General features: G+C 36.5%; 1 protein-coding gene across 3 annotated transcripts in view; it reads right to left on the reverse strand.

Annotated features, from left to right (window-relative positions):
- Positions 1-17379, reverse strand: part of Micu1 (mitochondrial calcium uptake 1) — a 178748-nt gene that overhangs the window by 11125 nt on the left and 150244 nt on the right. For all 3 annotated transcript variants that reach the window (XM_026405812.2, XM_026405809.2, XM_026405811.2), the window contains one exon: positions 15563-15671. In XM_026405812.2, coding sequence (XP_026261597.1) covers positions 15563-15671 — 109 coding nt within the window. The remainder of the gene's footprint in view (positions 1-15562; positions 15672-17379) is intronic.

Here is a 17379-nt window from a genome sequence, read left to right on the forward strand (position 1 = left end):
ATTAGGTTATTTTATATAAAAAACGTGATGGACAGTCACCCCATAATTACGTTACATAAGAATCCACTTATGTAGACAGGGAGAGGGATTTTCCTGCTGGCTTTGAAGAGGTGTGCTGCTGTGCTGTGAGAGGGCCACATGGTGAGGACATGCGAACAGTCAACAGGCAACAAGGAAAAGGAGATCCTAGTCCAATGATGGAAAGGATCTGAATTATGCCACCACCCTCAATGAGCTTGGAAAACCCTGAACTCCAGATGAAAACGCAGCCTTAACAACACCTTGATTGCAGCCTTGTTAAGACCCTGAGCAGAGAATCCAAAGGTGCTGTACCCAAACTCTTGACTTACAGAAGCTCTGAAATAATGTAAGGGTTGCAACAGAAAGCTAACAGAGCTGGTCTGGGTTTATGTTTATGGTTGGGAATGTCCTTTTGGGGCTTCTCAAGCCATACTTTATACGCAGCTGCCCTTATTTTTTAGGTGCATGCACACTCTTCTGCAACTGAATTCTGAACTGCATAACTTAGATCTAATACAGGCACAAGACAAGGTCTAATTAAGTTTTAAATTTCCCAGTGAGAAAATAAATTAAAACCGCCACCTTTCTTTTGGGAATTCAATAGCTTTTGCTCTAACTTCAAATCTATCTGGATAATTACAGGTTAGTTCATTTTCATAGATTTGAACATAACTTCAGACTACAACATGTCCCTTAAAACATTACTACATTCAGTAAAAAGTTGATTTTGTTACAGTAATAGAAGTGAAAATCTGGATGAATCCTTGGAGATGTTTAATATAACCCCCATTGGAATATTAGAGAAGTTGTGACCTGCTCAAGGTGTCATAGGAAGCTAGTGACATGAGAAGGTGCTGGAGTTCCACCACTCTCTCCCTCATTCCAAGCTCTAGAACGGTCCACCATCCTTTCTGGAATCTGACCATGTTTAAAATTAATTCACTTGTTTGGTTCATTGAACATCTACCATATGTAAAGAATTGTCTAGGTCTGACTAGGACACATAGATGTAGAAAATATGGTTCATGTCTACATAATGATGAAACTGAAGCTAAAGGCTTCAATCCTCATTGATAATTAACAAACTTAGAATTTCCAAGCTGCAAGAATCTAAAAACTGACTGTAGATATTATTTCCTCAAAAGTAGGCTTCATTAAGCCTTAGGGTGGTCTTTAAAACATTTTAAAAATTATTTTTATTTTTTTGTGGTGTTGAGGATGGAACCCAGGGCCTTTGGCATGTTAAGCAAGTACTCTACCACTGGGTCACAACTCCAGCCCCCTCTACCTTTTAAAATTATTTTTGGTATCAGGGATTGAATTCAGGGGTACTTAACTACTGAGTCACACCCTCAGCACTTTTTATTTTTTATTTTGAGAAAGGGTCTGGCTAAGTTGCTCAGGACTTCAACTAAGTTGCCGAGGCTGGCCTTGAACTTGTGATCCTCCTGCCTGAACCGCTAGGATTATAGACATGTACCACCCGGCTCAGCCACATTTTTTTTTTTTTAAGTAAGTTTTTGTTAAGTTGTCATATAAGTAGGCAGAATAAAGCAGCTAGAGTTTGAAAACCAATATAGGTGGCTGGGTATAGTTACAATATCAATGTAACATTTTCGTGTAGTATTATTTCTTAATTTTTCACAACAGATCTGAAACAAGTATTTGTAACATAGAACAAAAACTGGAGGCTTTGAGACCTTGAGGGATTTGTCCAAGATCACTAGTAAGTAGCATGGATTCAACCTCAGGTTTGAGTGTAAAGCCAAAATTTATGCTTAGCACCTCCCAAGTTTATGGGTAGGCAGAATTAATACTGTTACAATGGCCATTTTACCAAAAGAGATCTACAGCTTCAAAGCAATCCCCATCAAAATACCAGTGACATTCTTTAACGAATAAGAAAAAAATTTATATGGAAGAACAAAAGACCCAGAAGAGCCAAAGCAATTCTGATCAACAAAAACAAAACAAAACAAAACAACCAATGCTGAAGGTATCATAAAACCCAATTTTAAATGATGCTACAGAGCTATAGTACTGGCATAAAAGCAGACACATAGAACAATGGAATAGAATAGAAGACACAGAGGTAAACACACACAGACACCATCATCTGATTTTTGAGAAAGGTGTCAAAAACATATGTTGAAGAAAAGAAATGATGCTGGGAGAACTAGATATCTATATGTAGAAGATTATGAAACTAGATCTCTTATCTCTCACCCTGCACAAAAGTCAATTCAAAAATGGATCAAAGACCTAGGAATTAAATTAAAACTTAGTGGCACATGCTTGTAATTCTAGAAATTTAGGAGGTTAAGGTAGGAGGATCACAAGTTTGAGGCTAGCCTGGGCAACTTATTGAGATGCTCAGCAACTTAGCAAGACCCTGTCTCAAAAATTGAAAAAGAGCTGGGGATGTAACTCAGTGGTAAAGCACCTTTGGGTTCAATCCCCAGTAATCCCGCCCCTCACCAAAACAAACAAACAAAGAACCAAACAGATCCTCAACATCAAAAACAAACAAAAAACCTAAATAAACTAAATGATACTTCTTGGTAGAAATACAAATGGCCAAGAATTATATAAAAAAAGGTCCAACATTTTTATCATTAGGGAAATGAAAAATAAAAGTATATTGAGGGCTGGGGATATAGCTCAGTTGTTAAGAGTGTTTGCCCTGCATGCACAAGACCCTCAGTTCAATCCCCAGTACCACAAACAAACAAACAAACAAACAAACAAATAAATAAATAAATTGAAGGGCTAAGACTGTAGCTTAGTGCTTGCCTAGCATGTGTGAGACACCGGGTTCAATCCTTAGCATCGCAAAAAAATAAACAATTTGCCAGAATTTTATTGAGGATTTTTGCATCTATGTTCATTAGAGATATTGGTCTGAAGTTTTCTTTTTTTGTCTTTGCCTGTTTAGAATTAGGGTGATATTAGCCTCTTGGAATGAGTTAGGAAGTGCTTCCTCTTTTTCTATTTCATGAAATTTTGGAGAGTATTGGTATTAGTTCTTTTTTAAAGGTCTTGTAGAACTCAGCTGTGTATCAACAGAGCTTTTCTTGGTTGGTAGGCTTCCTGATGGCATCTTCTATTTCACTGCTTGAAACTGATCTGTTTAAATTGTGAATATCACCCTGATTCAATTTGAGCAAATCATATGACTATAGAAATTTGTTGATGCCTTAGATATTTTCTATTTTCAAAATAATTTCCGATTATCTTCTGTATTTCTGTAGTATCTGTTGTGATATTGCAATCTCTAGGATATATAAAGAACTCAAAAATGTTAACGCCAAAAAAACCCCACAAATAATCCAATCAATAAATGGGCCAAGGAACTGAACAGACACTTCTCAGAAGATACATAGTCAATAAACAAATATATGGAAAAATGTTCAACATCTCTAGCAATTAGAGAAATGCAAATCAAAAGTACTTTAAGATTTCATCTCACTTCAGTCAGAATGGCAGCTATTATGAATACAAACAACAATAAGTGTTGGTGAGGATGTGGGGAAAAAGGCACACTCATAGATTGCTGGTGGGACTGCAAATTGGTGCAGTCAATATGGAAAGCAGTAAGAAGATTCCTTGGAAAACTGGGAATGAACCACCATTTGACCCAGCTATCCCACTCCTCGGTCTATATCCAAAGGACTTAAAAACAGTATACTAATGGGACACAGCCACATCAATGTTTACAGCAGCACAATTCACAACAGCTGAACTGTGGAACCAACCTAGATGCCCTTCAGTATAGAATGGATAAAGAAAACATGGTATATAAACATAATGAAATATTAGTCAGCATTAAAAGAGAATAAAATCATGGCATTTGCTGGGAAATAGATGGAGTTGGAGAATATAATGCTAAGTGAAGTAAGCCAATCCCAAAAAAAAACAAATGCCAAATGTTTTCTCTGATATAAGAATGCTGATTCATAATGGGGTTGTGGGGTGGAGCATGGGAAGAATAGATGAACTCCAAATAGGGCAAAGGGGGAGAGGGGGAGGAAGGGAGTATGGGGATAGGAAAGATGGTAGAGTGAGATGGACATCATTACTCTAAGTACATGTATAAAGACAGGAATGGTGTGACTCTACTTTGTGTACAACCAGAGATACAAAAAATTGAGCTTTATATGTGTAATATGAATTGTAATGCATTCTGCTGTCATATACAACAAATTAGAATAATTTTTTTTAAAAGAAAAAAACAAAATAAAGGCATTCTATCCATTTACAACTGCATTGAAAGTCCATCTTACTCTAGTCAGAATGGGAATCATAAATAACAATAAGTGTTGGTGAGGATGTGGGGAAAAAGAAACTTATGAACTATTGGTGAAAAGGTAAGCCACTATGGAAATCAGTAGGGAAGTACCTCAAAAAGCAAAAAATGGAACTACTATATGATCCAGTTATACTACTACTTAGAATTTATCCAAAAGAATTAATAACAGCACACTTTTAGAGATACATGCGTTGCCATATTTATAGCAGCATAATTAATTCATAGTAGTCAAGTTATGGAATCAGCCTAGGTGTCCATCAACAGATGAATGAATAAAGAATAATGAAATAATGTCATTTTCCGGTAAATGGATGGAACTGGAAAGAGAGTTTCATGTTAAGTGAAATAAGCCAGACTCAGAAAGACAAGTGTCTTATGTAGAAGCTAGAGAGAAAAAGGGAAAAAAAAAAGGGATCTCATAAAACCAGAAGGGAGACCATCAGGGTAGGGAAACCATTATGGCATCAGTGGGAGGGAAGAGGAGGTAGTGAAATTGATCAAATTATGTTATGGGCATATATGTATAATGCCATCATGAAACCCACCATTCTGTAGAGTTAATATGCATCAACAAAAAATGAAAAATTATGCTTAGCACAATTTCTGGTTAACTCTCAATAAATGCTAGATTCCAGAGCAGTGTCTAAGTGAAATGAGCTCCCAACATACAGCTGAGCGGAGATGGTGAAGAACATCTGGATCATTAGAAGCTGAGACGTCTGCTTCTGTACCCTGTATTTTGATGTTCAGAAATGAACAGCTTAGCATACACATTTCTTTTAAAGGATATTGTGGCACCAACTTTCCCTGAAGCATGACTTCATTTAAGTGACTTTAGGCTTTTGCGTTTTGGTTTTTCTGTGGAAAGTATTGAGATTAGAAAGGTTAAGAACACAAATGTGGCTATTAGGACACTCCCACATGAAATATGGAGCTAGATTAAACCACTCCAAAGATCTGTCACTTAAGGTAAGCACTACAGATTTTAGAGGCTGTCTGAGCTGGAGAACATGCTCCCAAACAGCTGCAAGGGAAAGCTTCATAGACTCAGGAGAAGGGCACGGTCTCCAGTACATTCCCTTCTTACCCTAGGGATGGTCAACTCGTAGTCCAGGGCAACTGGGGAGAAACAGCTTAGAGCCTTTCTTCTCTAGGATACTGAGAAGTGCAGTTCAAAATGGTGAATTGCACTGCCTCCTGGATTGCGCTTCAGCAAAGATTTTCAAACTCCAACAAAATATTGGAACGTACTGTAAGTCTACATGATGGCTTGGGAAATATACACACTTTGGGATTAAGCTTTAATTAAGCCAGCTTGAATCCTGGCTCTACTACTTAAATAGGGATAATACCACCAACCTTTCAGGTTTTGAGGATTAAGAGAGATACCATAATAAAGTGCTTAGCATCGTGCCTGGTACATGAAAGCTGCTTTAAAATGATAGTTACTAGTGTTCCAGATGTGCAATGGCCTCTAAAGGGGAATGTTATAGAATGCTTAGTGCTTGGGAGGGGTGTCAGCTTCTCTGTTAAAGATGGATGTTCAGATTGTATGATTTTGTCATGTGCTCAAAATTACTTACTCTTCTCAGTAATTTCGACTCTTCCAACAACCTGTAGGGACCTATATGCCAAAAGAGTGAGGCTTTTACTTTAGGACTGGGGCTGTAGTTCAGAAGTAGAGCACTTGCCTAGCATGTATGAGGCCCTGGGTTAGACTCCCAGCACTAGGGGAAAAATATTGTACTCATTAAATTATATGACTAAAAGAATTTGAAAGCCACAAAGGTTCTTAGAAGTCATCCATGTGATCCAAGTCACCTAATAGAGAAAAGAACTGGAATCATTTAATAGTGAGACTGATACTCAAAACCAACCAACCAAACAAACAAACAAAAAAACCAAACTTTGGGGTTGCAAAGAACATCCTTTTACTGCTTATCCTTTTGGCTTGTCAGACAACAAGGTAAACTGTGCATATAGAATGTAAGGACAGCCAAGTTATAAACTACAAATTCCAATCTAAGCAGAACTGTGCTGGGGCATGAACAGCAAATGCATGGATTTTAGAGCAAATCAAGTTTGTTTTATTTAGTTCAAAGTACATAGGGGACAAAACTAGACCCACAAGTTTACCAAATCTATGACAGTCTGGGATGCTTTACACTAGGGCATTACTGTACCTGGAAAACTTTACTTTCTTGGCAGAAATAGGATTACTCAGATTTACAGGCCATAAGCTCACTCTTGAGATCCAGCTCAAATAATTTTTAACTACTTCATCATAGGAAGCTGTTGGGGAAGGAGTTGTGTTCAATTTCCCATTACCTTCTTGAACAGACAAATAATTCAGACAGCCTGTGAGAGGTAATATATCTAATTTTACACCTAGTATGTGTACGAATGAGCAATAGAATTGGTTCCTCTTGAGTGCTAAACAAAAGAGATGACCTACAGGGCTGGGGATGTGGCTCAAGCGGTAGCGCGCTCGCCTGGCATGCGTGTGGCCCGGGTTCGATCCTCAGCACCACATACAAACAAAGATGTTGTGTCCGCCGATAACTAAAAAATAAATATTAAAATTCTCTCTCTCTCCCTTAAAAAAAAAAAGAGATGACCTACACTGAAAACACAATATTTCATGGAGAAAGGTTCTTTTCTGAAGAGGTCAGAATTCACCAAGGACAATTTCTTCTTAACTAAGACACCATTATCACAGGGGCCATACAGAACTAAGAAATTGCCTCACTGAAATTTCCAAATTTAGGAACTGAATCATGCTCCATTATGGCAAACATGCAGCTGCTACCTGTCTGGATCTCTCATTGTTTAGAGGAACATTAACTCTGTAAAGTGTTAAAAATATTTTAGAGCAAATCAAGTTTGGAAACTATAGCCTTCTTTTGGAGATTGATAATACATATTTAAAGCTGGTGGGAGTAGTGCTACAGGAAGAAATTTTGTATAACCCTGGCAGTTTCCAAACTTATTTGAATCGTGGAACACCTTTCTTTTAAAACCTACAGAACCATTAACGCACTGCAGTATACAGTATTCTTGATAATGCCGTTTGGGGAATTCTGTGTTAACTTAGGTCCAAAGACTGGTTTGTAAGCTCTAAACTAGCCAAGGAAGAGACAGTGCCAGAGCCTCAAGGAGGTGGCAATTTTTAAAGGTCTTAACTTTTGGAAAAAATGAAGACAGCTAAGAGTAACCAGACCGAGAGCAGAAGCCAGATACAAAGTATTCCTGTCTCCACCTCTGCCTTACTCTTTCCTACCCTGGCATGTGTCAGGGCTCCACTTTTCAGTTTCAAGATCTTCTTATGGCCAGTCAGTACTAACCACACCAACCTGAAGCTGCTCATATACTTTTCTCTCTTTTCCCCCATTAGACTGTGAGTTTCTCGAGGGCAGAACCCTGTGCCGAGCATAGTAACTGGTTTAATAACTGGATGAGCCATACTTAGTTTTGTTTAATTATCAACTTACATGGAAATAGCTGACTTCTATTAAATGTTCACTGCCTGACAGGCCAAGGTTAAGTCCTTTATATAGATTTATTCTCACAACAACCTTAAGAGGTAGGTATTTTTATTCTTATTTTAAAAACATAGAAACTAAATTCAGAAAATGCCAAAGCTACCTGACTATAAATGATGGAGCCAAGACTTGAATTCAGGTAACATGACTATGGGGAGCCACTCTGAATGACCCACGCCTTCCAGTCCTGAAGCAGGAGGCTTCCAATCAGTACATTTCATGGTGACTTGGGCGTTGCCCAGCTCAGATAAGAGGAGGGTCTTCAGATGTAGGTGTCACCTCTGGGGTTGAGTTCACTCACCTGTCCCTTGTAACCTTGCCTCTTTTGGCTTTTTTTGGATAGAACTTTCTAAGAATAAGGGTGCCCCCCAAAAGCCTACTTCTGAACGTGCTCGCTCTCTCTCTTGCTAGCCTCTCGTGACTTTCTCTTGCTCTCCCTTTTGGGGAGCCTGAGGCCAAGAGCAGAGAAGCTGTCCTGAAGCTTGTGTAAAGGTAATTTATTTCTGTGTTTTATTTGGTGTCCCTACAAATTCACACAAGTGACCTTAAGTTCAGCTGCCTGTGCATTTGAGCTGCAACCTGTGGATATGACTTTGATTGAAAATAGCATCTTTGCAGATATAATTAAGGATTTGGAGATGAGATCATCCTGGATTACCCAGCTGGGCTCTAAATCCAGTGACAAGTGTCCTTATAAGACACACAGAAGAAGGACATGTGAGGAGAAAAGGGGAACCATGAAGAGAGAGACAGAGTTTAGAGATATGCAGCTACAAGTTAAGTAACATCTAGAGCCAGAAGAAACTGGAAGAGACAAGGAAGGATGCTTTCCTACAGCCTTTGGAGGGAGTGTGGCCCTGCTACATCTTAATTTCAGATTTCCTGCCTTTAAAACTGTGAACTGTAGCTCAGTGGTAGGCACTTGCCTAATAAGTGTGACGCCCTGGGTTCAACACTGAAAAAAAAAAAAAAAAAAAGGTAAATCATTGAGTTTGTGGCCATCTGTCATAGCAGTACTAGGAAAAAAATTCACATGGATTCTCCTTGTTTCCTTGTTACTTAGCATGGCTCTAAACCAACTTCTCCTAGATATCTACTGTTACACACACACAGGGAATCCAACGTTAGATGAAACCAAGAAGTCAAAGAAAATAGCAAAACATCATACATGTCACAGCCAAACGTACTTTTGCATGTCAGTGCAATTTGTACCACTGCCTCTGTTAATACAGATAATGAGGCACAGAATTTATAAGGAGTATAAGGAAACTAAACATTTCAGTAAATGGCCTAACTCAGAAACACTTTTCCTTTTTTTAATCACTAGGTTGCATTTCTCTTTGCTACCACTACCCTGAATCATTCTATTTTGTACACCCTATAATTTTAACACAAATACTGATTCATCTTATATGGTTGTTCTTTAAAGTAGTGCTATTAGCTTTAGTTGAGCTCTTCCAAAAAAAAGTATAAAAAAATAAAAAGAAGCTTATTAATTCTATTTTTACAGTAATGGAAGAGTTCAATTCTTAAATTTTTGGATTTGAAGATGCTGTCTAATCCTCTTTTGTGAAACAGAGCAAAATAACCAGGCTATTCTGGAGAAATAACCTAGTAATGCCTCCCCCCTAATCTACACATTTACACTTTTTCCCCCTAAAAGATTTTACAACGATCAGAGAAGACATTATTTTAAACAAATGCTATTTTAAAAATCTAGTGAATTAATAAAATGAGATAAAAGTCATCCAGGTTAGAAAGCACAAAGTAAAATTATATTGAAGATGGAATGATCTTAATTTTTCCAGCTTCATTGAGATATAATAAATAAAAATCATATTTATTTAAGGTATACAATATAATTTTGATTTTATGCAGTACTGGGGATTGAACTCAGGGTTTTAGGCATTCTAGGCAAGCACCGTACCACTGAGCTATATCCCCAGTTCCAACATTTTTTTTAATATTTATTTTTTTTAGTTATAGTTGGACACAATACCTTTGCTTTATCTATTTATTTCTATGTGGTGTTAAGGATTGAACCCAGGGCCTCGCATATGCTAGGTGAGTGCTCTACCACAATCAAGCTAACTAACATTTCCATCACTTTAGATGGTTATCTTTTTGTGTACATGTATGGTAAGGAACACTTAAGGTCAACTCTTAGCAAACTCCAAGTATATAATACAATATTACTAATTATAGTCATAATGCTATATATTAGCTCTCTAGAATTAATTCATCCTGCATCACTAAAATTTTGTACCCTTTGACCAGTGTCTCCCCATTTACCTTACCCCTGAAACCCCTAGCAACCATCATTCTATACTGCTTTTGCAAGTTGGACTTCTTTTTTTGTCGGGAGGGGGGCGGGGGGGGGCCCCCGGGGAAGGAAGTGGGAGTACCAGGGATTGAATTCAGGAGAACTTGGCCACTGAGCCACATCCCCAGACTTATTTTGTATTTAATTTAGAGACAGAGTCTCATTGAGTTGCTTGGTGTCTTGCTTTTGCTGAGGCTGGCTTTGAACTTGAGAACATCTTGCCTCAGCCTCCCCAGCCACTGGGATTACAGGCATGCGACATGGCACCCAGCGAGTTGCACACTGGACTTCTTTTAGATTTCACATATAAGTTACAGCCATGATCTTCTATCAGAAAATCCTAAGAAAATCACTTAAAACAGCAAGACTGTGCTTAAAAAACTTGTTAGTGCTTTGGAGAGATTTAAAAATGTTTACTTAGTATCCAAAAGTGAAATAAAGACATTTTCAGATTAAACCAAAAATGAAGAGAATGTATTATTGCTAATAGATCTGCACTGCCCAAAGTGACAAAATTCTTCAGACTTTCTTTAGAACAGATTAAAAATCTAAATATTTCATAAATGAAAAGCACTAAAATGGTAAATATGTGGGTAAATATTAAAAACAGTCTTTTCTCTTAATTTCTTCAAAAATACAATTATTGAAAGCAAAAGCCTTCACATTGTGTTAGAGATTATAATATACACAGATAAAATATAAATGACAGGGTCTGAGGTTGTGGCTCAGTGGTAGAGCTCTTGCCTGGCATGTATGAGACATTGGGTTTGATCCTCAGCACTACATAAAAATAAAATAAAAATAAAAAAACAAAGGTATTGTGTCCATCTACAAATAAATAAATAAACAAATAAAAAATATAGATGACAACTACAGCATAAAAGATGAGTGGTGATATGTAGAACTGTTAGACTGTAGGATTCTTATATTTTACTTGGAGTGGTACCAATATTAACTCTAAGTAAACCATGAAAAGTTATATTATAATTTCTGGAGAAACCACTAAAATATTAAGTGCTAAAGGTCATTAGACCCAACTATATGCCATCTAGAAGATATGTACTTCAAAAATAGATAGGCTGAAATTAAATAGAAAAATACAGACTATGCAAACAACCTGCACTTAAGGAAACTATGCTAATATGTCAGACAAAACAGACTTCAAAAGGTATGTTATAAAAGATAAAGGGAGGACATTCATAATAATAACAGAGTCAATTCATCAGAAAGCATAACAAATCCTCAGTATGTATATACTTAATACCAGAGTTCAAAATTAAGACTGACATCATTTAAATGGAAAAACAGATAAACCCATATATTGTACATGGAAAATTTTAACACTCTTCTCCCATGAACTGATAACAGCCACTAGATAGGGAAAAAAAAAGACAATAAAAACACAGAAGACATAAATACACTATCAACCACCTTGATCTAAGTGACATTTTTATAACATTTTACTGCAAACTTCAGAATACACATCTTTTCCAATGTAAATAAAACATTCATCAAAAAACAAAACAATGGGGCTAGGGTTGTGGCTCAGTGGTAGAGTGCTTGCCTCACATGTGTGAGGCACTGGGTTCAATTCTCAGCATCGAATATAAATAAATGAATAAAATAAAGGTCTGTCAACACTAAAAAATATTAAACAAAACAAAACAAAACAACTTACCATCTATTGAGCCATTAAACAAATCTCAATAAACCTTAAGGAAAAGAAATTTTACAGAATGTGTTTTCTTTTTTTTTTTTTTTTTTTTTTTTTTTTTTCAAGAATTTTTTTTAATATTCATTTTTTAGTTCTCGGCGGACACAACATCTTTGTTGGTATGTGGTGCTGAGGATCGAACCCGGGTCGCACGCATACCAGGCGAGCGCGCTACCGCTTGAGCCACATCCCCAGCCCGAATGTGTTTTCTGACCACAATGAAATTAAATTAGGAGGTATCTAGGGAAAAAAAATACCCAAATATTTGGAAGTTAACATACCTTTAAATAATCCATGTGTACACCAGAGAAATTACAAGGAAAATCAGAAGATATTTTAAACAGGATGATAAAAATATAAATACATCAAAGTTTGTGGGATGTAGATAAAATAGTGTTTAGGAGGGAGGGAAATTTATACCTTTAAAGCTTATCTTAGAAAAGGTAGGTTAAGGTTCTATCTTAAACAGCTAGAAAAAGGAAAACAAAGTAATTCATGCTGAAAAGAAGTAGAAGGAAGGAAATAACAAAGATATGAACAGAAATTAACCAAACAGACAAGAAACCATAGAGAAAATCAACAAAGTCAAAAACTATTTTTTTCTGAAAAGACTAATAAAAGTGCTAAACCTCAGGCTGGGGATGGACCTCAGTGGTACGGTGCTTGCCCTGGATGTGTTAGGCCTGAAAGTCAGCCTCTAGTACATGTGTGCGCACACATCCACATGCAAACACGCCCAAAAAAGAAAAGATAATTTACTGAAGGTAGGGTGAAAGAGAGGACTTCAGATTCTACCAACAAAGAAATAATAATGAAATATAATGAACATTTTATGTGAATGAATTCAATAACTTAGAAAAAACAGGCAAATTCCTTAAACATAAAACTTGTGTAGGGAGTTGTAACTCAGCGATAGAGCATGTGCCTAGCTAGCACACTCAAGGCCCTGGGTTCAATCCCCAGTATTGCAAAAACAAACATGAAAACAAACAAATGAAAAAGACACAGCCAGGCAGAGCGGTGCATTCCTGTAATACTAGCAAATTAAGGGAGCTGAACAGAAGGATCTCAAGTCTGAGGCCAGCTTCAGCAACTTGTGAAGCCCTAAGCAACTTAGCAAGACCCTATCTCAAAAAAGCACTGTGGATGTAGTTTAGTGGTAAAGCACCCCTGGGTTGAATTCCTAGTATCTACCCTTCTACAAAAAAAAAAAAAAAAAAAAAAAAAGAAAACAAATTTGAAATATTCAACAAGATAAAATGCAAACTCCAAAGGTCTATATATTTATTAAGCATTAAATGATCAAAAGCTTCCCACAAAAAAACATTAAGGGATTGTGGCTCAGTGGTGGAGCGAGCACTTGCATGACATGTGTGAAACACTGGGTTTGATTCTCAGCACCACATATAAATAATGAATAAAATAAAGGTCTGTCAAAAACTAAAAAAAAAAAAAGAAAAAGAAATTAAAAAAAAAAAGAAAAACTTTAGGATCCGATAGTTTCACTGGTGAATTCTACCAAATAATTCAGAAAGAAGGAATGTGAATCTTACACAAGCTCGCTCTTTCTTTTATTTTTGTGGTGGTGGGAATCAAACACAGGGCCTCTGTACATGCTAGATAAGTACACTATCATTGAGCTACCACCCCAGACCTTACCTAAGCCCTTTCTGAAACCAGAGGAGAAAAAGTTCCTAAATCATTTTATGAGGTCAGTATATTATGATATAAAATCTGAAAAGACATCACAAAAAAAGAAAATTACAGACCAACATCCCTAGATATTTTAAAAAATGTTAGCAAATCAATGTAGTATCTGTAAAAGCGTCTAGAAAAGTTAGATTTATTTCAGGGCTTTGAGAGATAAATAATGTTACCTACCATACTAAGAGAATAAAAGAGAAAAGTCTATAATCATTTCAATATACATAAAAAATTTGAGAAAATACAAGAGCCAGTGATGATAAAAAAGTTTTCATATCATAGAAAGTGACCAGCTGATTTTAAAATTTATATGGTAATACAAGGAACCCTAGAATATCCACAGCAATCTTGAAAAGGAAGAACCAGGTTCAGAGTATTTACAAGAGCTGACACCTAAACATTTTCTAGAAAGTTACAGTAATCAAGTGAATGTGGGCATACAGAGAGATACATGGTTAATGTTGGAGAATAGAGAGCCCTGAAAATAGTGCTTTCACACTAATGTGTCAAAGCAAACCAATGGAGCACCTTTTCAATAAATGGTGAAGGTAAAACTAGAAAGCCACATTTTCTTTTTATACAGAATAAATAGTCACCTGCCCTTGGACTCAGCAATTCCACTTATAGGCAGGTGTTTGCCCAAGACAAATGAAAAAAAATATTCACAAAAAACTTGTGCAAGAATGTTCAAAGCAATTTTAGATAATGAATATAGTCAAAAACTGGGAACAGCCAAAGTGTCCAGAGATAGAAAAAAGATGAACTTTGGGCTATTTATACAATAGATTCCTACTCCTCATAAAAAAGAATTTAACTACTGACATGTACAATGACATATATGAATCTTAAAAACATTATGTTGAGAGAAATCGTAGAAAGAATGTACATTGTATGAAGTTCTAGAATAAGTAATATTAATCTTTGGTTTATTAATCAGAATAAAAGTTGCCTTTTGATAAGTGGGGACAGAAACTGACCTTGAGGGGGGAAGAAGTAACTTTAACAAGCATTGAACCAGCATTAATGGAAGTGAAGCATTCTTACATCTGCAACTTTGTACCAAAAAATAAGAGACTGATGAATAGTTAGAGGGATAAAGCTATGCATAGATATATGATCAAGCCAATACAGTAAGTTAATTGAGCTGGATAGATGGATATTCCTTTTTTTTTTTTTGGTACCAGGGGTTGAACTCAGGGGCACTCAACCACTGAGCCACATTTGTATTTTATTTAGAGACAGAGTCTCACTGAGTTACTTAGCACCTCGTCTTGCTGAGGCTGGCTTTGAACTCATGATCCTCCTGTCTCAGCTTCCCAAGCCACTGAGATTACAGGCATGCGCCACTGCACCTGGCCCCATGGATATTCTTTAAATAATTATTTTGACTGCTCTGAAAGTCTGAAAAATTTCACAATAAAATGTAAAATGAAAAATTGTGCTTTTGATCCCTCTACTTTTTCATACTGCCTGTATAAATTCTAACTGAACCTATATGAAATAAACCAACAGGGGGTCCTATTTTGAGTCATGATTTTATTTTTAGAATCTTTAATATAAGAAATAAACCTATCACTCCTTCTCATCAAAGACAAAAATTGAATTGCAGAATGACTTCAGCTTTTCATTATGTATGCTATAACTCTGGCTCAGATGAAAGAAGTCCTGCAGTTTCATGCATTGTGCTTCTGCTTAAATGACTGTTTTCAAGGCTAATCATTTAAAGATGGGCATCTGCCCTGACTACAGCATTTCACATATTGAAATGTATTTGCTGAGCTTGGCATCTCAAGGTGAAATGCAAGGCTCACATAGTGCCGACAAAAACAAAATGAATAAAAGATAATATTAAGAAAATCTGGCATTTTACTGTTAAGGAAGGGCAGTCATCTAATAGATTGCAGATTCAATATTTATACTTTCAAGAGAAAACTTTTGGGTTTAATTACCTTTATCAAGAGATGCTCCAGCCATATGGTAAAAGCTCAAAGCAGTGTCCACATCATTAATATTCTTTAGGAAAGTAAAGAAGTTCTCCACCTCTTGAAACGTCAGACCCTAAAAAGAGAGACAGCAAGGTAAGGCTTGAAGTAAAAAGCAGCACACAGTGCAGAAAGCTAGGCAGCTACTCATGGCTTTAAGGCAGAAATCTGTGCTCATGTCTAGATCAGAGACTGAATAAATTATTAGTCAAGGAATGTCAAATTTGTACATAATAGGGAAACAAAATTCTAGAATCTTACCCTGAGAAAAGCAAATTGGCTAATTGCTTCTACTTCATGTGTAGAGCATGACATAAAGCTGCTTGTAGTGATGGCTGGATATCTATTAAAAATAGTTCTAACTATGCTTTCCCATTAGTCACACTATCTATTATGACACTTCCTAAGTGGGCTGTAGCCACTTGATCTGTTATACATCTTAAGAAGTTATATCAGAGCCAGGACTTTCATTTGAATAGTTGCACAGGCCAGCTAAGCTTTCTGAAGCTTAAGCTAATTAAAGAACCACCAAAGTTAGCAATGTATAGGGAATGAATTTCAGTATTTAGCAAAACCCAAGCAATAGGGAAGCTGTTCATTATTTCAATTTAGAAACTACTAATGAAATCATCCTTTTCAAAAGCTGTTCAGTGTTTGTACATCTTAACTCTACTTTCTTTTTTTCTGTGTAGTGCTGGAGATTAAACTCAGGGTCTCAAACATGCTAGGCCAGTGCTCTGCCACTGAGCTACATCCCCAACTCCTTAATTTTCCATTCTATGATGGCTCAAGTGAAAGTAGTTCTATAAAATAGGGGCTACTGAGAGTTCCTTTACAGGGAGGAAGAGCTGTGCCATTCGCCTTTTCCTCACTTCTCACATATCAAGCTGTGATGGAAATGAAAACAGTTTCTAAGAAATGGAAACACTGGGGAATGCTATAGACATTTTTAATGAAGCCTCGGGTCTTTAATGGATTGCAGATGTTGACTAGCTTCTATTTAGTGCTGCTTCTCTTTGGATTTCCATTTCTTAAACCATTGAGGCCAGGAAACCACATCAGGAACTCAATAAGGAGGTAACCTTAATAAGACAATCCACAGTTTTTTTCTGATACTCTCCAAACTAGGCTGATTGTATCTTTCATTTTATCAGAGAGCTAAAATATGGTTACTATAATTATGTCACAGGAGCTTTTATAAGTTTTTCCTCCTGAGAATCAGAGAATTTACAAATATTGTAGAATATGAAGGCCATATGGAAAGGTGCATAAAATACAAATTTACAACTTAACAAACTGTTCTAAAATGAACACCCAAAGACTCTCCATTCATGTCAAGGAAGAGACAATCATTGTCAATATTTTGGAAGCCTCTTTCTTTCCCCACAAAGTGTCCCTTCCCAGTCATAATTTCTACCCCTTCCTGTACCCCCCAGTAATTATTATTACTTTTAGGAGATTCATTTCCTTGCCTTTTTTCCCCCTAAGTAACACTGTTACTTATTTATGCATCCTTAAGCAGAAATAGTTTAATTTTATCTGCTTTTTAACTTTATGAATGAAATTATATAGTATGCATTCTGGCAATAGTGCATCTGTATTCAAGCATTCATTCAAACATTTATGGAGTATCTACTATGTACCAAATTCCATGATTTTTGGCAGTGAACTGCAAGGCCCATATTTTATACTTTGAGGTCAATTTCTTGACTGTGACATGGAGGCCCAGAGCTAGGGCTCTTCATATTTTTTTTATTTTGAGACAGACAGGTTCTCATTTAGTT

This window comes from Urocitellus parryii, chromosome 5 (genome assembly GCF_045843805.1).
Source record: "Urocitellus parryii isolate mUroPar1 chromosome 5, mUroPar1.hap1, whole genome shotgun sequence".
NCBI lineage: Eukaryota > Metazoa > Chordata > Mammalia > Rodentia > Sciuridae > Urocitellus > Urocitellus parryii.